At 42.7% G+C, this 23,880-nt stretch overlaps 1 protein-coding gene across 1 annotated transcript; it reads right to left on the bottom strand.

The window, feature by feature from the left end:
* Positions 1-543: 543 nt before the first annotated feature.
* Positions 544-16,763, bottom strand: slc12a3 (solute carrier family 12 member 3; the record flags this gene model as incomplete). The annotated part of the gene is made up of 26 exons (XM_084059446.1): positions 544-685; positions 2,023-2,090; positions 2,672-2,810; positions 3,370-3,456; positions 3,917-4,028; positions 4,251-4,352; positions 4,718-4,774; positions 5,224-5,300; positions 6,310-6,416; positions 6,772-6,909; positions 7,254-7,365; positions 7,482-7,581; positions 8,858-9,013; positions 9,796-9,897; positions 10,837-10,960; positions 11,262-11,369; positions 11,496-11,653; positions 11,787-11,871; positions 12,199-12,329; positions 12,447-12,558; positions 12,864-12,974; positions 13,214-13,353; positions 13,677-13,772; positions 13,957-14,032; positions 14,534-14,683; positions 16,524-16,763. 26 exons carry the CDS (start codon positions 16,761-16,763, stop codon positions 544-546), a joined length of 3,030 nt encoding a protein of 1,009 aa, XP_083915572.1.
* Positions 16,764-23,880: the final 7,117 nt, after the last annotated feature.

Here is a 23,880-nt window from a genome sequence, read left to right as displayed (position 1 = left end):
CAGAAATGTACCCTTCAATGATGGATATACAGTTTTTGTAGCAATTTATAGCATTCATGCACCAACAAAAAGAAAGGTTTCAGAAACATTTAATTAAAATTGTCTAAAAGGTGTGAAACATCATTATTGCTCTCAAAAACAACAGCAGTAAAGACCATGTCAAAAGTAGTTATTATTATCTTTAATGATTGAACAATCTTGTCAAATAAATATCTGATTAAATATGAATGCAAATCATTAAGGCATCATAATAAGCAATCACTTGCATGTGTATCAGTTTGAGGCAACATTGAGCATTGTAATTTATACATGATTTAAGATCCAAAATGTGTCCAAAATGCGAAGGTATATCTATACATGAAAAAACGTATTCTTTACGTGAAATTTAAATACCCAAAGTTTTTAAAGCTGCTACCAAAGTCACCAAATCGTGTTTGACTGCATGCATTCAAAAACATTTACCTATAAAAAAAACTATGTAGCACATTGTTTGATACAGGTAGATACCTGTTACTACGTTAGACATTATGCTGTTCATTAGACTCATTGGCAGTAGAAAGTGAGAACATTTTCCTGGTTCCCTCTGACTAATAGGACAGGTGGTCTCAGGTCATGTGATAGGAAGTCCAACCAGGCCAGGTAGAGAGCGCTGGGACACACACCTCTCCTCCCCACTGGCATAGTGCTGTACAACACACACACACACACACACACACACACACACACACACACACACACACACACACACACACACACACACACACACACACACACACACACACACACACACACACACACACACACACACACACACACACACACACACACACACACACACACACACACACACACACACACACTCATATAGCTGCTTTCACACATGCACTGAAACCTGAGGCTGAACATACTGTATAAGAATGCTAATTAAACTGACTACTGCTGTATATACCCTGCCAGGCTGCCAGATCCCTGGTACAAAGTCTGTGTAATGTTTGGGTCATTGTCCGGAGAATTCACAGTGAGGCCATAACATTAAACATACGATGAAAATGTCTTAGCTGGACAGGCGCAGACAAGATTCAGGGACTTCTGTCATTAAGGGCCGATGTTGAAATTGTCCGTCAAATTCAAGGGTCGGCAAGATTATATGGTCATTGGTCAGATTATGAACCGGCTCATGTACAGGCGCCTAAACCAAATGCAGAGTATTTCCAGTACAAGAAGGCGAGAAGTACGTGTCTGCCACTGACTATCTCCTGTTGTGTGCTAGGTCAGTGGTTCTCAAAACTTTCTGGACCAGCGTTTGCGGTACGACATAAGTGTTGTCTTTTTCTGGTTTTAATCACTTAAGCTTAGCCTAACTTATTTTATGCTTTCAAATCTTTCAAAAATAGCTTATCTACAAGCTCACAATGCATCACGATGTGACACACTGTGAGCTTGATCGGCCAATGTTTGATGTTTTTGAAAGTTTTTGAAAATTGATATAAACATCGCAATACGATATTATCTTTTATTGTTGGGCCGGGACTGCAGGGCATTCTGCTGGAACATCGGGAAAAATTGATTTTGGGGATAAGGTCAGGATGTCTTCAGAGCTGTTGGGAAAATGCAACAGGAACTTGTGCCTATAGAGGGGAAATAATGGATTCTGCAAATAACCGCCATCAGATTGAAAATAGCGTAGCCTTAATAATCCCCTCATGAGGACTGACAATGGTGCATCTTCAAAAAAATATTGCTGGAAGGTTCATATTAACAGGACCATACAAAGTATATTTGAAAACAAAAAGTTAATCTAAGTAAGGATCAACTGTGTACTTGAATCTGCCGTTGGCGGAGCAAGTTAAGGCCGGGTCTCTTGCAGGGTCGCTGCACTATCAAGGTCTTTGGTCAAAAATGTACATATAGCCCAGCCCTAGTAGTTTGAATCCCGGTCTCAGCACACTGTGTATGTTGCCTGTTTCTCTCTGATGTCTACCTTTAAGTGAAAATGCCGCAAAATACAAATAAAACACTTACATAACAATCAATGCAGCCTCTCTGGAATAGTCTTGAAGAACCTCATTTATACGGACCTGATGGAGAGACTAAAATAATACAGAAGGTGTGAAAATATTAGAGTGGTGAAAATGTATGGTCATAACCTTTGGTAAGTGTGCGCGTGCGTGTGCGTGCGTGCGCGTGTGTGCGTGTGCGCGCGCGTGCGTGTGTGTGTGCGAGTGTGTGTGCGTGTTATGTTATGTAACTCAGTGGTTCTCAAACTTTTTCATGTCAAGGACCCCCTAATTGACACTTATTACCCCGCGGACCCCCATTTGAAAAGATAAGCCAGGGACCCCAATAAGAGAAGGTTTTTACGGCTCTCTAGCAGTGATTCTTAACCATTTTAATTTCAAGGACCCCCAGTTTGACATGCATTAGGCTACGGACCCCCATTTAATGGCATTTCTATCCCTGGGACCCCAATTTATATTGTAAAACCAATGTTAATTTAACTCTGAGAGTGTACAAATGGAACCAAATGGACCCGTTAGGTACTCTCAGAGCTACAGACCCATAAGGGTCCATTTGGTTCCTGTCCATCATTTAACTGGGGACCCCCTGGAACACCCTCAAGTACCCCTGGGGGTCCCCGGACCCCACTTTGAGAACCAATGATGTAACTGACCTTGGCCCTATTCCTCTCTATGTCCTGGTCAGTGATCATCCAGGGCTGTTCCTGGCCTTGCTGTAGCCCAGATTGTGAGCCTGGCTTCAGATTAGTCTCCAGCCTGAAGGGACTCAGCATGTTCTCAAAGCGCTGGACACTGGTGAACAAGTACAAGACAGTTGCAGGAGGATTATGGTGAACGTGAAATAAATCACTGTAGTGTAAACAGTGTAAACCTCATACTGTATGTCCAAAACTGTTACTTTTCAGGATTCACGTTCAAAAATAGCAAAAGAAGCAGACGCGTCATGTTGCGTTTTGAGCTTGTAGATCTGCTACTTTTAAAGATGTATTTTTGGGCTTTTATGCCTTTATGGATAGGACAGTAGGCTGACAGGAAATGGGGAGAGAGATGGGGAGTGACATGCAGCAAAGCAACGCGCTGTCAGGCTACATTAAGCCTAGGTGCCTGCACTGCTACGTCAGCGGTCCAGGCCTGGATCTGATACTTTTGACACTTTTGTGTGACGCTGTAGCATGATCGAGTAGGGCATTAATTTACGAAAAAACGCCAAACGTGGAGATAAGAGGTTTCTACCCGACAGCAACGATACCCTGAGAGATGCCTTCGATCTTGGCACAAATATCTTTGTGTCTACTACTAGCTATTCACAAGAACAGTGGAAGAAGAAGACAGGTGAAGAGTTTCAACTCACTGTTCAGGCTGTGGCTTCTCATAGATGTCAGGAAGCACCTGGACGTCATGGAAACCAAGACGGAACTTCTGGATCAGAGCCAGTACCCTGGAAAGAGAACGTAATGATCTAGTGCTTGAATCATAAAGTTACAATACTGCAGAGCTTCAATGAACCATTTAAAACAATTTACGGTTCACCGGAGTCCCACAGGGCTCTATACTAGTATATTTTCTGTTTTCTATTAATTGTGGGCACGCACGCACGCACGCACGCACGCACGCACGCACGCACGCACGCACAAACGCACGCACGCACGCACGCACGCACACACACACACACACACACACACACACACACACACACACAAAGCACTCACTCCTCTCTCTGCTGTTCCTTCCTGTTTATGTCGCCTCCCACAAACACTCTGACCTTACACCTGGCCCAGCGCTTTCTCCTGGTCAGCAGCACGCACGCACGCACGCACGCACGCACGCACGCACGCACGCACGCACGCACGCACACACACACACACACACACACACACACACACACACAAAGCACTCACTCCTCTCTCTGCTGTTCCTTCCTGTTTATGTCGCCTCCCACAAACACTCTGACCTTACACCTGGCCCAGCGCTTTCTCCTGGTCAGCAGGTATGGAAGCAGCAGGGTCAGACCTGTCACACACGCACGCACGCACGCACGCACGCACGCACGCACGCACGCACGCACGCACGCACGCACGCACGCACGCACGCACACACACACACACACACACACACACACACACACACACACACACACACACACACACACACACACACACTATGATGGCTTCTGAATACAGAAAGAAAGAAAGAAAGAAAGAAAGAAAGAAAAGGATGTATGGATGATCTGACCTCCGTCATCAGACAGCCAGTACACATCAATGGTCTTCTTTCCTTGTTTACCCTGGAATATGGAAACAGCCTGATGCTCTTCCACTGTGGAGCTGTGGTGAGCTGTAAGCAAAATGTATTATCGTTACAGAAAGTTACTATTATTATTGTCCATCAGAGAAAATGTTGACTTAATTTCATTGCGTTTCTTCTGTTATCTCAGACAATAGTAAGAACCAAATCCTATTACATCAATTACACACAATAAGCAACCGTTTGTTTTAATAAAACTGTGTCCCAGGGAAAGATAAGCGCTACGGTTTATTACTCCCTTATTACTGAAAATAAATGAATTCTAATTTCGGGACCAAAATCAGTCACACAATGTTTCTACAAGAGGTACACCATCCTCAGCTACAGATGGAAGTTGTGATAATAATATCTGTGTTAAACGTTAATGTTATAATTAACACGACATGCACACATACATGTAGTTATAGTTTGAACAGGAGCAGTGTCTAGTCCTCCGTCAAAGCCTGGGTTGACTGCAACAACAAAAAAACAGGGTTACAATGTGCATCTTATCTTATGCTATTTTATGCAATCTTATCTTATACATTATTCAATAAATTAGGTATATTGCAAATTTGGGGTGCTGGACCAATCACATTTCCATATAAGAATATTTATTTTATTTATTATTTCAAAGTGTGAATCATAGTTTACTGATTGACTTTGACCGAGTCTCCTACCAGAGACATTAGCATCTTTCCACCGGTCATCAAATTATTGGCTCAGGAATGCGACTAAAAAATCTCTGAATTAAATGCTTCATGGGGTGTGTAATTTATAGAAAATAAGTAATTTTTGGGGTGAACGACTACTTTAAGTCCACGCACCCAATGGTGGCAAGTGTGCAGGTCAGTGCAAGAAAATGTCTTTGTGGACTAAAGTGTGCGTGTGGGATACTGGGACTGCTGCTGCCAACTCTCACCGTGGGACTGACAAGAGACATCTAGTCCTTCCTTCGTCCTGAGCACACACACCCCATACTGTAGGTCAAAGGCATCACTGAAACACACACACACACACACACACAGTGGTGGAAAATTCTTTACCTAAGTAAAGGTATCAATACCGCAATGTAGAAATACTCTGCAGGTAAAAGTCCGGAATTCAAAATTTACTTGAGTAAAAGTACAAAAGTATTGGTATCAAAATGTATCCAAAGTAGGCCAACCAAAAGTAGAAAGTACTAATTATGCATTATGAAATGGGACATGCATAATGCATGTCCCATTTCACAAAATAGCAGATCTACAAGCTCACAATGCCTTGCATCGCGTTGCATCGCGTTGCGTTCGCGTTGCGTTCGCGTTGTGAGCTTGTAGATCGGCTATATTCAAATGGCCGAAATGTATACAGGGTTGTGTGGTTAATGCATGTTTTGTAATAATAATAAATATCTACTAAGTAACTAGGAACTAACATTTTTTAATAATTGTAGTGGAGTAAAAGCATAATATTTGCCTCTGAGATGGAGGTGAGATGGTGTGATGGAGTAGAAGTAAAGGTACAGACAATTAGAAATACTCCAGTAAAGTAAAAAAATACCTCAAAATTGTACTTAAATACAGTACTTAGTTACTTTACACCAAGGATCATGTCATGTGCTGCTGCCAGCTGCCTTGTGTCTATAGTTCTAACAAAATGAACCCTATAGCATCCCTATTTTTGGAGCAAAGCCTTGGCGAAAATAGGCAATTTACAAGCTCTCAGCACATCGAAATGCACAACACATTGTGACTTGTGAACCTTTTACATCAGCAATTGTTCGCAAAGATATTTATAGTGTATGGAGCGGGGAAAAGGAGGGTGCCTATAAAGACCCCTGAGGGACTCCGGAGTCAGTATATAGGATTCAAGTGATATATTGATAAAGTGATAACACTGCGATGTGTAGACTACAGGTCATCACATTTTGCAGTCTCTCTCACAAGTGCCCAGGCAGGCATTGCACAAAGAACAAATGAAAAGAAAATGAATGTCATCATCACCACACTGAGATGAAAGCACTCACTGCAGTACTCCTATGTAGCTGTGTGCAGCCTTAGGTGTGTCTCTGCACCAGTCCTTCTTGAAGCCCATCAGGAGAACATTAGGCCTGATGCGGCCCAGACCTGCCCCCTGGTGGCAAACAAAACAATTACAGGAGAGGAGAGGAGAGGTAAGGATAATTCCTTTTAACAGGTCGTTCATGAAAGTCCTTGCGGTCTTGTTTCCAATGAGAACCTGTAAGCAATTAGGGGTTAAGAGTCTTGCTCAGGGACAAATTTCATTTCATCGACACATATGCTGACATGGCCTGGAATCAAACCTGGGGCAACCAGGGCCTCTGGCTCCCTAGGCGGGCTCACTAACCATTCAGCTATGGCCTCCCCCAAGGTAGTCTTAATGACCCTGAATTAGGATAAAGCAGAATACGGTAGACCAGAATAGAATAGAATAGAATAGAATAGAATAGAATAGGTCAAGCTCTGACCTGTAGCAGAATGTGAACACCAGATCTCAGATCAGTGGCCACAACACCTCGATAGAATGACCTGACCCGTCTCTGGTTCAGCCAGGTCACGTGACTGCTGCTGCTCGCCTCCTCCACATCCGATGGGGACTGGCCATCCTGAACAATGAAATACAGCACAATACAAACAGAAGCTGAAACATCTGCTTGGGGTGTGTTGCCCTTCTACTCTAATAAGGCTGTGATTCTAGTTTGATCGATTAGGTAAACGCGATTAGGTAAACTTTTTTTTTCAGACAATATTGACAGTTGTGATAGTGTAATGTGTAATATGTACTGTGTGTGTGTGTGTGTGTGTGTGTGTGTGTGTGTGTGTGTGTGTGTGTGTGTGTGTGTGTGTGTGTGTGTGTGTGTGTGTGTGTGTGTGTGTGTGTGTGTGTGTGTGTGTGTGTGTGTGTGTGTGTGTGTGTGTGTGTGTGTGTGTGTGTGTGTGCTGAGCTCACAGTGACTACGTTGCCACACATCATGAGACTCTGTCCTTTGGTGAAGGAGTTTACAAAATCCACCAGAGCGGGTCGACTGCTGGGTGGACCCGTCATCACCAGGCACTGTGGTCTGAAAAGACAAGTTCAAATGGAACTCACCTGGGGGATGCATTGCAAACCCTGCCCACAGCATCGCCACCTCACCACCTCAGTGACATATAAATCAGGCTTAAGTTAAACTCTCACCGGTAGTTCTTGATGTGGTCTTCCACCTGGTTGAGACCCAGACTGTAGGAGAGTGCTATGTTGTAGGAGCCAGCCTGGACAGATGACCCCCAGTTCACAGCTAATAATGGGATGAGAGACAAAATACAGTTCATAACGTACAATTCAATTCAATTCAATTCAAAGGAGCTTCATTGGCATGAGAAAACATACGTTTACATTGCCAAAGCAAGTGTCAAAATCTAATAAAAACAGAAAATGGGGAAAGTATGTACAGTTGGAGGTGTTACAGCATTGTGTTAAACAGAGCTACTGTATGTCACATTGCGTTGTTATATACATGTTATATATACAGGGTATAAAGCTTTTTGAAACAAATAGCAGCAATCTTTTGCAGTCATTAAAAGATTTAAAATGTGTTTAAAGGCAGCAGCTCTGTTTACAGTATGTGCAGTAGGTCTAGAGGTCTACTCGGTACAGATAGTGTGGGAAACATGCAGTACAGATGTTTCCAAAAAATGACAACAACGGTGATCACTCCAACTCACATGAACCTCCGTTCTGTTTCCTGGACACCACATTTAAAAACACACCCAAAAAAATCGTGTTTCGTCAGCTGTTAAGTTAGTACAGGGGCCCTTGTTTCTAGCCTGGTAAACCCTCCCTCGAGAAATCTCATTTCCATTTGATTTCAAATGGAAATGAGATTTCCGGAGGGAGGGTTTACCAGGCTACCTTGTTTCTGCAGCATGAGGCAGCTTGATGTACAAGTACACCCGTCAGCCATGAAGTACGAGTACACCCCCTGGCCATGACATGACATAGTATGTTGCAGGAACTTAACCCCAATCCAACCCTTGATGCTAAGTGCCAAGTAGGGAGGCATTGTTTACCAATTTTATAGCTTTTGGTACCTGTATGGCTCAGCTGGGGATTGAACCCGACCTCCAATTCTCATGGCGGACAGTCTAATCACAAGGCCACTGAGATGGTTTATCAACTGTTGGCTTGCTTAGCTATAATGTCTTGTTATTATGGTACGAAAGATTACACTGGGAGAAAATGATCTTGTGGGCTTCTCTCTCCCCAACACATTCCATTGCAAGCTAATGTTACTACAATATCATACTAACCAACCGATGCCTGACCGGATTCGTCCAAACATTTTGACTACTTGTCTCCTAGCAACATGGTGGCCCGTTTTTGTGGGGTTGGTGCTGCCAATCTGCACTTCACAGCCTCACAGTGTGTGTGTGTGTGTGTGTGTGTGTGTGTGTGTGTGTGTGTGTGTGTGTGTGTGTGTGTGTGTGTGTGTGTGTGTGTGTGTGTGTGTGTGTGTGTGTGTGTGTGTGTGTGTGTGTGTGTGTGTGTGTGTGTGTGTACGTGCGTGCGTGCACCTGGTCTCTTATAGAGGACATATCCCAACAGGAAGAGAACAATGCCCATGGCGATGAGGGCCGCCCACCAGGTCAGGAGGAACATGATCACCACAGACACCACAGCGCCTAGCAACGATGCCCACTTATTGTAGAATCTGAAGGATGGACGCCAGCCTAAAGGAACACACCAAACACACACACACACACACACACACACACACACACACACACACACACACACACACACACACACACACACACACACACACACACACACACACACACACACACACACACACACACACACACACACACACACACACACACACACACACATATACAGTACATAGACAAATATTTATATATACAGTATATTTGTATGGATATATCATTAACTTTTTGGTATTTATTTAATCGGACAATAAAAACAGTACAAAGGTCACTTTAAAAGACACCGGAAAAAGTGCAGGTGAGAAAGGAAACCCATATAGGGCCATACAAAATAGCCATACAAATAGGGAAGGCACTGAGCGGATTACAGCAGAAAACACTTTGAAGCCCTACTGGATTTTTGATACACTGTAGTTTTGCTGTTGTTAAATCAGGTCTCTGATTAATTCCATTCATCAAGTTTTTTCTTAATTCTTGGATTCTTCATTCAGCATTAAGGAATGTTTTACCAACGAAAATCCTCCGCGACTCAAAGACATCACCGGGTAGGTAAACGATAGAAATAAAGTTTTCTTGGGTGTACTCCTTTAACTCCTAGCAACAATAGGTACCTTATTTCCCAATCGGTCCATTTGGTTACATTAGTACACTCTTCAGAGTTAAATTAACACTAAGGATTTTAAGTGTGCGTTTGACGCTAAACCCCTTTGAACTTGAACATTGGAAATGATATCAGTGCTTCAGGCGTTGGTCGATCATCCGTTAAATCCTGCACAGTGCGGTACCTGGAGAGTTGGTGATGGAGGCGTGGAAGCAGCTGAAGTTAATGAGAGCGTAGGAGCAGAGGAAGAAGTTGGAGATGATGGGCGCGATCGTGTTCAACTCCGCTAGATAACACCAGGAGGAGAGGGAGAGGATTTAAACACTGAAAAAGAGCACCGTCTTCGTCTGTCAGCTACACAGTGGTGTTATGGATTTTTTTTTATATTATAGCAGTGTGTCTGAGTCTGTCTCTTAGTCTCTGAGTTAGTGAACAAACCACCGCTCAACTGCCAGTAGACTTGGGTGAGATGCTGGAGGCAAAAAGGAAACCAAATGAACAATAAGAGGCAGCCTCCACACACCCAGAACTGTGCAGAAATCAAATGTCTTTCTTTTTTTCATTTTTCTTTCATAGACCTTCTTCAGGCATAAGAAAGTCTATAACCGAAAGCTTGCTATAAAAAAAGAATAAGCTGATTTTTGCACAGCCTTGAGTGTGCGGGGGCTGCTTTTCATTGTCCCTCTCAAAGTTAAACTAAAACAGAGGATTGTCATTTTACAGTGTACATTATAGGGTCTCAGAGATGAACATTAATCAAATGGGGGTCTGTGGCCTAAGCCAGTGGTTCTCAGCCTCCAGGTGGGTCCCCGCATGATTTTTGAGGGGTCCCCAGATGACAGTAAAGTGACAATTTAAGAAAAAAAGAAATGAAATGAAAAAGACCATTACTGCATCAAAAGTGATCATCAAACAAAAACTGGTCAAACATTGTCTAAATTGTCAAATAAAATAAGAAAGAGGCAAACATTTAGAAAATAACTACAAGCTTGTATCAGCTGTTTTCACAATATTTATCTGTGGGACCGAGTCAAACTAAATTGAATGCCGCAACTCCTACAATTCCAAGTGCTTGTCAGGGTGGGGGGGGGGGGGTGGTCCCCAGTTCAAATAATTATTATTTGTGAGGGTCACGGCCTGAAAAGGTTGAGAACCACTGGGCCTAAAGCCACCAAATGGTTCAAAGAGAGCTGCTCCATCTGAGCTGTCCATCATGCAGCCTCACCTATCAGGACGAAGCACACGGCGATGACGTACGTCAGAAGATATCCTCTGATTGGTTCATCGTTCTTCCCGTAACCTTTCCCAAAGAAGCCAATGAGGGGGTAGAGTTTGTCCTTACACAGACACTGCGAAGAGGAGGAAGAGAGTATACTGAAGAACCGGGCCAGGACAGCTGCACAGACTTTGATTTACTGTAAATAACCCAAGCACTATTTCCGTAATAGTGCTCAGGTAGTAGATGTAAGCACTATTTCTGCTCTGAGGCCTGCAGTGCTAGGAACTCTCTGCCGGCAATGGGAGACAGACAGACACATTATAAATAGGTCTATTAATATAAAAGACAAGTCCCAAACTATACCGTACAAGTGTAAAGTGTGTGGGTGCGTGCGCGTGTGCGTGTACGTGCGTGTGTGTGTGTGAGTGTACCTGGAACACCTTGGGAGCCGACACCAGACAGGCCAAAGCAGAGGACAGTGTTGCACCAAAGATACCAGCTGTGATCAGTGGGGCGAAGCCTGACACCATGCTCATCGCCTGGGGACGGAGGAGGTGGAACATTTACTGACTTTATCAGTGTTGATATTATCCCTGGTTGCTTTGGCCACTATAAAAATTGTGCTGAGCGTTTTACACATTAGACTGTGTGTCTAGTGTATTGACCTGGTAGTAGTTGCTGAGGCCGTGGGGACACGTGTTATTGTTGATGCACTCAGTGAAGTCCCATCCATAATGACAAGCTATACCGACACAGCCGTGGTTGGTGGATGTGGAGATGGTGTCATTTACCAGGCCAGAGGCATCCCGCACCACACACGCACCTGGTGGGAGAATCGTCGAGATTTGTTTCAAATGTAAAGTGCATTATAAATAAAATGCATTATCATTATTATTATTAATCTCAGAGTTAATTAAACACAGATTATAGGAGTGGGCATACAGTACAGTACGTACCAATAGTAGCAGCGATAATGAGGTAAGACAGCGTGGTCCAGAAGATAGCCATCAGTGTTCCTCTGGGGATGGCAACTGTAGGGTCCTGAGCCAAGAGGAGGAGATCACATCCTATCACTATACCTCCTGTAGTTAGGAACCTTACTTACAAGAAGAACCCAACCAATGCCAGATTTCTGGGTCAGATGCCAATCCATTTGTCTACTCTACACCCTCTAATGAACCAACCAGTGGGGGTCAGCAGCAGCAAGGGACTACACAGTACAAGGGGAATTCGCAGAATCACTGAAATTGGGAGAAAAGAGATAGAATAGAAAGATGGAAGAGAGAGAGAGAGAGAGAGAGAGAGAGAGAGAGAGAGAGAGAGAGAGTGAGTGAGAGAGAGAGAGAGAGAGAGAGAGAGATGATGTACCTTCAGATCTCCAGAGATGTTGGCTCCTGCCAGGATGCCGGTGGCAGAGGGGAAGAAAATTGAGAACATGCCAAAGAAACTGCCCTCCGGACCGCGCCAGTTGGGCACAAAGTTGGCAGCAAATATGTCCGCTGTATGGGGAGGGAAGTGATCCTTTTACCAGGGAGCAACACTCACAATGTCATGAATCTAAAAAAAGATAAAATGATGTTCTGTAATTTCTCAATTGGAATTGATCAAACTGTCACCTTTGTAGCTGAAGAATCCCTTGGCTTGTTTCTGAAGTGAGGCGGGCATGATGGTTCCGACGATGTAGTTGACAAACGACACCATGATGACAAAGAAGAACAGAACCTGAGCCTATAGAGAAGACAATGTTACAAAGTACAAAACAGTCACTCAACTCATGCTATAGCCACGATGCAAAGTGAGTGTGTGTGTGTGTGTGTGTGTGTGTGTGTGTGTGTGTGTGTGTGTGTGTGTGTGTGTGTGTGTGTGTGTGTGTGTGTGTGTGTGTGTGATCGTTCAGACAGACAGACAGACAGACAGACAGACAGACAGACAGACAGACAGACAGACAGACAGACAGACAGATATGCTTAGAACTTGTCTCATCACAGTCATCGATCTTCTTACATAATTCTCTTGTGATTGGTTGGGCTAACCTTTGACTCCCATTCCATGCCAGCCAATGAGATGGCCAGCAGACATGTGACGGTGATGACACCGATGATGCGGATGTCATTAAGTGGGTCCACTATGGCAACTCCATTCTCCTGAGGAAGAGTCAAAGAGATTTCATCTTTGAGAAGGCTGCTATGCCTGTCGCATGCCCTCCATTGTAACAAACATGCACATCAGTGTAACTGTGAGTAAGTTTCTCTCACACACAAAGACACACACACACACACACACACACACACACACACACACACACACACACACACACACACACACACACACACACACACACACACACACACACACACACACACACACACGCTTCTGTACTCACCTGCATGAGGGCTTGTACTGTCTCAGCAAAGCCCACAGTGTGCATGGCCACTGCCACAGCGTTGGCAAAGGCAAAGATTAGACCGATGGAACCGCCCAGCTCTGGACCCAAACTACGACTGATCAGGAAATATGTCCCACCTGAACACAAGACAACAGAGTGTAACTGTGTGTGTGTGTGTGTGTGTGTGTGTGTGTGTGTGTGCGTGTGCGTGTGCGTGTGCGTGTGCGTGTGCGTGTGCGTGTGCGCGTGCGCGTGCGCGTGTGCGTGTGCGTGTGCGTGTGTGTGTTAGGTGCTGCTCCAAGTGAGAAATTTGGGGATCAGTGATTTGCTCAGGGACACTTTGACATGAAGCCTGGAGGAGCGCGGGATCAAACCGGGGACCATCCGATTCCCTGGAGGCCACTTTAGCTCTTGAGCCACTGCTGCCCCTAAAGTAAACGAACTGCTGTTGTGTACTCACCTCCTTTGACCTTGCCATTGGTAGCAATGGCAGAGGTAGAGAGACCAGTGATCCCTGTGATACAAGAGGACAACAGGATGATCACCCAGGTGAGACCTGAGAGAGAGAGATAGAGAGAGAGAGCGAGAGAGAGAGAGAGAGAGAGAGAGAGAGAGAGAGAGATACTGTGTCAAAGTGAATGTCAAAATAAAACTCCCATAGAAGAACAGGATCCAACGGAAACCATGTACACACAGTACCTATACTCCATGTAATGATGTAAATGATGTACACACAGTACCTACACCAGCCTGAGCAGTGATCCAGGGCAGTCTCAGGTACAAGATAACACCCCAGATGTTCAACATGCAGCGGATCTACACAATAGACAGCAAAGTGAGACATTATTGATTCATTAGCTATGAAAAGAATGCCATTTCAACTTCATGCAACAGTTAATCAAACTAATCAATTTTGTCAATTTAAAAACAAAAATTGATAAGCCTAATAGATTTTCAGAAATTGCTAAATTAGCAGATCAGTGATGTTTGCGCAACACTTATAGAACAGTCCAGTTGATGAAAAAAAATCTATTGGATTTGTTTTGTTGACACTGTAGGCCTAAATATTTTGGCTAATAAAAAAATGCAGATATACAAGCTCACAGCGCGTCACTTTGTGCCAAGCTGCGAGCTTGTACATCTGCTATTTTGGAACATTTTTTAAAAAATCTTGAAAGTATTGGAACAGTTGAATAATTTTGAAATCTTCTAACACAAATCTTTTCTTCTGGGGGTCCATGGCACAAAACATTTTCAGATGCATGGGGGCCAATCAATTTGGGAACCACTTTTTGAGAACCACTGTCATCATGTTACCATGACTCCCTGCACCCAGCCAAAGCGTGGTGGTTCAGCTGGTGGACCATCCTCCTCATCCTCGTCTTCATCATCGTTATCAGAGGGGTCTTCTTCTATGGTATGTCTGGCTGCCGTCTCTTCATACAGAGGAGGTGGGCTGGAGTCGTCCTGAAACATGGACAACCTTGATGGCATTCTGTACAAAGCATTTTTGTTTTCAATCATGCCCACTGGTGGAAAGTAACTACTGTAAGTACATTTACTCAAATACTGTACTTATATATTTTTACTTTACTGGAGTGTTTCCAATTTTCAATACTTTTACTTCTACTCCACTACATCTCAGGAAAATATTGTCCTTTTACTCCAGACTTTAGTCACTACTTAAATTTTGATTATTATACAAAACATACAGTACATTAACCACTTCAGCCAAATATACATTTTGGCCATTTGAAAATAGCCGATCTACGAGCTTGTAGATCGGCTATTTTCAAAAGATTTTTTATACATTTTATACATTTAAAAACTTGTGAAATGGGACATTCTGCATAATGATTACTTTGGGTACTTTAAGTATATTTTGATGAGAATACCTCTACACTTTTACTCAAGGACATTTTTAATACCGCACTTTTACTTGTAACAGAGTATTTCTTATTGATACTTTTTACTTCAGTAAAAAAATTTAGTACTTTTTCCACCACTGCATTCTGTACAAAGACTTTTGTTTTCAATCAAGCCTCTGTAAGAGGCACGTAACCTACAAACCTACAAAAATACATGAATTAATCACCGAAAATAGAAGATCTACAAGCTCACAACGCCCTGCAATGTGATGCGTTGTGAGCTTGTCGATCAGGTATGTTCACTATTTTGAACATTTCTGAAAATGTTTAGAATAGAAATGTTTTTGAAAAAATAAAATGGAATTTAGTTGGTTTAGTTTGGTAAATACTGCTCTGAAGCAAAATAGTCCGCATTGTCAATAAGCCTTGATCGTCTCAACTATAAGAACCTACATCTAACATTTTAGCTCAATTTGTCATTAAGGCTTTTCTGAAATTCAACAAAATTACGTCACACTCAAACACATTGAATTCATAAAAGAACAGCCTGGCTGTCACCCTCATCAGAGAAGAGCATGGGTATCTGCACAAAGACGTTTACAATGCATTTACATGAGCCACAAATAATGAAAGAAAAGAAAATACTGTCAGTAAACATGTTAATTTTGAAACATACTGCACTAAGTTATTACAGTGTTTTTAAACTGAATTTTCTGATAATCCTAGAATGCGTTAGTCTACATGCATTTGTTGATGTATTTTTAGGACACCTTATTTTTGGTCAAACATGTAGCTTGTTGTTGTTTGTCCTGAGTGCACACATTCTTGAATCTTTTATTTATTTATTTTATTTTTACTATTTTATTTTACATTTTCCAAAAAACAAACAATATTGAATCATTTTCTAAAATAGCCTAGTATCTACAGTACAAGCTCACCATGCGCCAAGATGTAGATCTGCTATCTTTGAACATTTTAGAAAATGAATTAAAATATATTGACATTCATGATTGAAGAGGTTAACCTTTCTTTAGCTTTTAATTATTGTCAGCAGCCAAACACTTGTCAATGAATTATCATTTGGGTTGACAAGCATGGATCAATAATTCTGTGCACCGCTGTGTTAGGCTACATATACATCCTCTTGTTCTTGTAACTGTTAACTGAAGACACTTGGACAAACACACACTGTAAAAGAAAATACTTCATTTCAACGACCGAACAACCAGGAGGTTAACCACTTAAACCCCATTATGGTTGAGTGGAGTCCCTCAGGGCTCTATGCTATGTGTCTTTCTGTTTTCTGTTATTGTGGGGAAAGCTTTTGCTGAAACACGTTGTGAGCTTGTCGATCTGTTACTTTCTGCTAATGCTTTCCCCACAATACGGATGCTGGGGTTTAAGTGAAGTGGTTCATTTGAACTTTGAAAAGGGCTCACCTCAGGGTTGGCACGCAGTTGATACAGTGATGGTCTGAACTTCCTCCGGCGGCCCCAAACCGCCGTGTTGGCGTAAAAATCATAGTGTGGCGGCGCGTCCAACGTGTCGTAGCCCGTAACCGAACCGTTGACCCTTCCATCATTGTTGTCATAGTGGCGATAGTAACCGGGTTGGTCGAGGTTCTCATGGGTTTGGAAAGAAGACAGGTTTATGCCCTCGTTGGTGACCGGTAGCTCCATTCAGAATGACAAGAATCTTTTTAGTAAGAAAATTACATGTGCAATAAACTTTATGTTTTTTTAGTGAGGACAGACAATTGAGGAAAGTCAGTCCATCAGTTGACTAGTACATTTTAAACAGAAGAAAGGAAAAGTATTTTTGAAAACGTAATAACACTCAAAACACTGTGAGCCAGTCAGCCATGAGTTTGACATGGGTAAGTGACCCTTTCTGTGTGCGTTCATTGGTTTTTATACATGACCTTCACCAAAGCAGGAAGAGCCTGGAGCCAAACATAAGTTACTCAATATTCAAACCTGACTAATCACAAGACTTACTGAAAATGGATACTTGGTGCATAGATTCAATACACATGTACTGATTATACGGGTGCTCCGACCAGGTTGTTTGTGTCCCAATCACCGATTACCACATTCGTCCGATACCGATCTTGTGCATAAGGGGAACATTTGAATATTTCGGAAATTATTACTTTTATTTCATTCCTTTATTGTTAAAACTGTACCTATATGTGTGTGTGGAGGGGAGGGGATGTCTGGACATCTTATAATATAAGCCCCACACCTTGGGGATTTATTTGTCACAGCATATTTGCACATGTGAAATTTGTCCTCTGCAACTTGCCCAGGAGCAGTGAGCAGCCATTGTGCAGTTCAAGAGTCTTACTCAGGGACACACATCGACACATTGCTGGCCTGGCCTGGAATCGTAGGCTACCTAGGACAACCAGGGCCTCTGCCTCCCCAGGCGGGCTCACTAACCACTCAGCTATGGCTGCTATGTTGTTAAGTTGCAAAACAATATTACACTATATATGTGATTGACTTTTATACTACTTGAATGGTGCAGCTCTGTCATAAAAGTTCGGTTTTCCCGGATCTGTGAAATTGACAATCACCGATGGTGTCATTTGGAGTGAAAATCGACGGATTGTAATGGGTGGCCGATTGATCAGAGCACCTCTATTATATTACCATTGCGATGTTTAGATTTGCTATAACATCAAACATTTTGTAATCTGAGAATTAATTAACCACTTTTAACCCTATCCCTATTCTAGGGGGAACATTTGCCAAAAATAGAAGATATGCAAGGTCACAATGTGTCACGTTGTGAGCCAAAAGCTCACAACGTGACACATTGTGACCTTGTATGTGTGACCTATTTTGGCTATTTTCAGCAAAGACATTTGGTGTAGACGGAAAAAGAGCTGACCAAGTACAGAGCCGGCCCTAGTCAACTAAGTATTAGTTTACTTAATAAAGACTGTTTAAGGGGTTAAATATCAATACATAAATAATCAATAAATTGCTGTAATAGGCGAGAGAAAAAAAGAGATATACACAGTATTGTGAGGTCCCTTAATTGTTTTGAATTGTTAAGAATACAATGAACCAAACCCTCCAGCTCAGTTCGGTTGGGCGTAGCAGTGTGAATATGTTATATGGTTAATTTTAGAGAACACTGCTACCCTGAGGGCTTTGTAGCTTGTATGCAGGTTGTAAACAGCCTTGTTAGACACACACACACACACACACACACGCACACACACACACACACGCACACGCACACGCACACGCACACGCACACGCACACGCACACGCACACGCACACAGAAACTCTCTAGATAACCTTGACTGATACAATACAAGGACGCAACACAATCCTCAGTGTTCATTTAACTAAATCTCTTATTTATTATTCACTGGACCATTTATACACTATACAGTAAAAATACCACTAAGGATTGCACTTTGCATGGGAAATAATGCTACCTTATCAAGCACATTTTCCATGTGCATATATTGAAATTAACCAATCTGGAGTGGAATTAGAATCACTATTGTGAAGGATTAACAAAAATTCCGCTAAGAGTATGAACGGTAAGAAAACAAGAGGATAATCACACAAAACGTGTTGACCTTGAGATATAGTGTTTGATGTAACAGAGACCCTGCAGGCCTCCCCTTGTAGGGTAGACAAGACCTGTGTGTGTGCATGTAGCCTACTGTGTACAAAATGAATGCAATGTCTGCACAACGTGATGCGTATAAATGACTCATGTGTATTGTCAGGTAGAGTTAAGCGCTGTAGTAAATGACATTGTTAACCACGGTCTCGGCCCATTAAACGGCTTGTAACGCCTGAAGCAGTGAGTGTGCACAGTCATTAGGTTTATCATTAATATGCACAGTAAAGTCTAACTGAACAAAGAACAAAACATTAGCTATAAGGTGCCTTTAAGAATTTATAAAGGAACAGGCTTTGGAGAGGTTAGGGTATGGAGCACTTAAGCCTAACTTTTACTTGTCATATGACTGGACAGTATTGCTAAAAAGAAAGAAAGAAAGATTCCTATTTTTTTTTTAGTTGATAATCAGTTAATTTTCAAAAGTAACTATTTCTTTATGACAAAATATAAATGTGTCTGTAATGTAGCAGGCTGGGGTGCACTGTTCTGAAATGTTTATGTGCATAATAACTAGGCTACATGAAAACACACTGGTCATGTGGCGGTCGTAGAAGGCCAGTGGATAACTTTCCAAAAAGTCCAAACCAGATAAATGTCACTTCAGTATAAAATGCAGAGAGATTGGAGTAAAAATACATTTTAATCAGTTGTTTCTGCCTTCAGGGCAGGGAATTCTCAAACATGTCACATTTATAAAACAAAATGTCTGTGATACATACAGTACACAGGAAAACAAGGTATGTATTCACATCATTCTCAACAATTGACATAAATTGACCCAAACCCACTTTAAACTAACAGAGTGGACCAGGTGCAAGCACTTAGAGAGAGAACCACCTTCTAGTTGCATGAACATGTGTGTGTGTGTGTGTGTGTGTGTGTGTGTGTGTGTGTGTGTGTGTGTGTGTGTGTGTGTGTGTGTGTGTGTGTGTGTGTGTGTGTGTGTGTGTGTGTGTGTGTAAATAAAGGTAAAGGTGGTAGAGAGTCCGTTCCAATAATCAAGACAGGATGAAACAAACGCATGAAAGATTTTTTCCTCAATTGAGTGGATTGGATTAGATTTTTGCAATGTTTACGTAACTGGAAGAAAAAGTACTGAGCGGTCTTCTTCGGGTGAACCTCAAAGCTCATGTGGTTGCATGGTCAAAAAAGGTCTGATCCTAGAATCATCATCCCTGCTGGGAAAAAAATGAGAATATCACGATATTTGACCAAATATACCTCGATATTGATACTTGTCACAAGAGCATTGTATTTTGACAATATATTTTTTTTACTTTTCAAAAATGTACAGAAATACTGAAAATAGCAGATCTATGTACCACTTTATCAATTTATATGTTGGCTATTCAAAAATAGCAGATCTAAGCTCACAGCATGTCACTTTGTGCCGCTGCGAGCTTGTACATCTGCTATTTTTGAAATATTTTGAAAAATGAGAATGAGAAAAAATGAGAAAATGAGAATAATTTCTCATTTCTTTTCAGATGGGGGTTCTCAGCCAAATACATAATTAATTGTCAATTTGGGGGGGCCCTTGACATGAAAAAGTTCCAGTTCCACACACGTATAGCCCTTGCAGGATCTTCACCAACAGCGTCATCATCATGTGGTGGGTGGAGCGTGGGTGGTGTCATCATCATGGTGGTCAGTGGTGAGGTGCCACCCTGGTGTTGTGAAATAGCCGGGTTCTAGGATGTGTCTGGCAGCGGCCTGATTCACAACACCAGCTGCAGCACACACACCTGAGAGAGACACGCCCTCTGCTGCTGCTGCTGGACGCCAAGATGCGCGCTCTCACACACACACACACACACACACACACACACACACACACACACACACCAAAGTGTACATTCTAGGGGTGCAATAGTTAACCAAACTAATCGATTTAATTGATTACAAATAATTATGGATTAATAATCAATCCCTAATTTGGGTATAGGTGACATTTTTCAAAAAGCTTGAAGATCTGCTATTTTCACTGTTTTTGCATGTTACCACAGTGCGACAGAGTATACATTAGGGCTTAAGTGGTTCAATTTGTTGATGTATAAAAAAACAACCCCCCAAAAAACCTCGCTTCTTGATTATTCGATTAATCAGAAAAGTAATCAACAGAATAATCGCTAAGAAAGTGATCGATAGTTGCAATCGTATTACGTTCCTCTGCCGAAAGTTAAAGTATCTTACACTGAGACACTCAGTTGATCTTTTTGTATATTTTGTAAATTAATTTCTATAATTAAAATATATTTCCAGAGTTGTATAGGATGGATGGTGCTATTATTTAATCCACTGCTTGTAGCTGCTCTTTGAATCATTACCTTTTAATAAGGTGATACTTTGCTTCACACCAGAAAACCTTTATTTCTGTATTAGGACTGCTACTTTCTTCAATGCTACATGTTGTCCCTGTTGAGGTCATTTTGAAACAAGCAGCTCTAATCAGTTCACGCAGCAGACTTCCCGGAAAATTTAAACAACCTTGGAACGAGAAGTCTCACATATGTCAGCATACTACTATCTACCACCTGAGCCCGAACCCTGGGAAAACTCAAATCTACAGCTTCCTTCTTAAAGGCAGGGAGATAAAAACAGGAGTTCAACGTTACCTGGGACGGCACAAAGCTTGAAAACCACCGGCCAGCACCCAGTCTATCTGAGTTACAAGGATCACATCCAGAAAACAAGAGCCAAGGTTTCCTGCCTTCCGCGACAATTAACAATTCAAAGTGGGGGGGCTCACCCAAGTACCCTGCGTACATGGACACTAGCCTTGTGCTTTTCCACCACCGAATAAGCCTGTCCTTCCAGCATGGTATAATACAAACCATGCACACAAACTAGACCCTATCCTCAATGAGACCTGCAGGATAGGACTATAGGTGCATCAAAGAAACAAACATAATAACCCCCCTAATCAAAACAACTGACATCCACAGAGCAGTCATTGCCAAAGCCGAGTGTACAAAGCAGGCCAACCACAACCGACACTCACTCTGTCTGCCCCCCAGAGACAGCTCAGCTCCAGGGTTGTTTCTTGGACGCCACTGAAGACCTGGAGATGCCAGGATTACTGAATGGCACAACCAGTGGACAAGCCTTAGCAGCCAGAAAACCCAATGGACAAAGAAGAGCATCATCACCCCACACAAAATGTCACGCTACTGGCCACAACCAACCTTGGGTTGCCTAGGAAAAAATGGTAAAAGGTGCATTTATATAGCACCTTTATCCAAAGCGCTTTATAATGTGAATCACCCATTCACACACCGACGGCGGTGGAAACCATGCACCTACCTTAGGGGTTCAGTGTCTTGGTCAAGGACAATTGGATAGTAACCCAGGTGGGGTTTATCCTTATCCTTATGGAGCCAGGGTTTGGAACCGGGAACCTTCCAATTCCCAAGTGGCCACTCTACCTCCTGAGCTACTGCCACCCCCACTGAACCATCCGCCGAGTTGGCATAGGATGCTGCAAGGCATCCATGAAGAAATTCAAAATAACTTCTGATGCACGTGTGTGTCCAGTGAACCCCAAACCATGGAATACATGAGATGTAGCTACTACTGGAGACGACCTGGCTGAGCCACATGCTGCTGCAGTCACCATGCACCAACCACTGGAAAGATGTGATATACTGTATCAGATGGCCGGACAAAAGGAAGAAGTTCACTTCTTTAGGAGGCGAAGTCTTGGCTATCACATTGAAGACGGAAGAAGACTTGGAAGGAAAATTGGGTCATTCCCACCCCTCAGCAAGCCAAAGGCACAGCAAGCACTCCAAATTATTTCGGGCCATAAAAACCCTCCAAAAGATTAAGTAGGCTAACCTTTTACTTGGTATTAAAGAAAATGCATTAAAGCATTACATGGAACAATAGCGGCTAATCTGCTAACCATAATAGTTATGGCAGCCATAACATTTAATCATGGTGGGGCCAGACAGAACATCTTTACAGGCGTACACCAATAAAAACAAGGTTGTAAGGAGGATACACTTTGAATGTTAATTAGCTAGCTCTTATCACTTGGCAAGGCAAGGGCTCCAGTCATTGTAAATGCTACGCAAGCTGATTTTTAGTCTTCATAACCTTTGAGTATATCTCCATGGCAGAGTTGAGGGCTTTTCAATATGGCACCCATACTGTAGCTCAACTAAGACTAAGCATGTGTATGAGCACATTGAGCAGCAAAGAAAACTTGAAATGTTCCCAGGGTGACAGCAGCTATTGAGGAGAGATTCTCTGGTAAAGTAGAGCAGCCAAACAGGATGGAGCCTCCATCTGCGATCTCTCAGGGCAGACTGGGGAACAAAGACACTGGGCCATGGGGAAGGAAAAGGGAAAGGTGAATTGTCGCTTCTGCTCACCATTACACTTAATTTTAAGAGGGATACATGAGATACAATAGTAAATAAACAAGAGGTCTGTGGAGGGTGGGTGATGGCTGATGATTAGTGGTCATTCCTGGCCTTAGTTTAAAGTGATTAGTTCATACACAGAGCGCTGGAGTGCTCCCCATGTGCTCTCTGGTCGTTCGGAAAGAGTGGTCGAAGTGTTGCGGTTGGCAAATTCTAACAGTGTATTTCCGAACACGCCTAATGTGTGACTGCACACCTGATGTGCACCGAGCTGAACACAGGATCACTGTCACACACGTGCGACTGAAGGAGAGTGGCAAACGCATGCTAAGGCATCAAACTGCCGCTTGACGTACCAATGCGCACGTGTGCACCAACGCACTGCAACTGGCAGCTCCACTCCTTCACGCGTACAGAACGTTAGTGACGGTTTTCAGTCGCACTTGTGACCGTACTTCAGCCATCCATCCCCAGACATGACAATTTTTTTGATCTTATCCCTTATTTGTATGTGGCTGTCTTCAATACGGTTGCAACTAAGGCATGGCAAGGAGCCTGATGTTATCTGGAAATAAGAACATCGGTCCTACCATTGAGCCTGACAGCCTATTTGTTTGCCATTATTGTCACAACCCCCTGAATGTTGTTTGTTAAGTTGGCTGTTCATTAAGGACGTTTTTGAACAATCAATATGTTTATGTATTCTGTTTGTGGTGTATCTTGGTGTATGTAAATTTTGAGTGTCTTGTAAGCCCGTGCGGGCTGGGCATCTTGTGG

The sequence above is a fragment of the Gymnoscopelus microlampas genome (genome assembly GCF_963454915.1).
Source record: "Gymnoscopelus microlampas genome assembly, chromosome: 6".
NCBI lineage: Eukaryota > Metazoa > Chordata > Actinopteri > Myctophiformes > Myctophidae > Gymnoscopelus > Gymnoscopelus microlampas.
The sequence above is the reverse complement of the archived record's forward strand: the minus strand, read 5'-3'. Positions and strand labels throughout refer to the sequence as shown.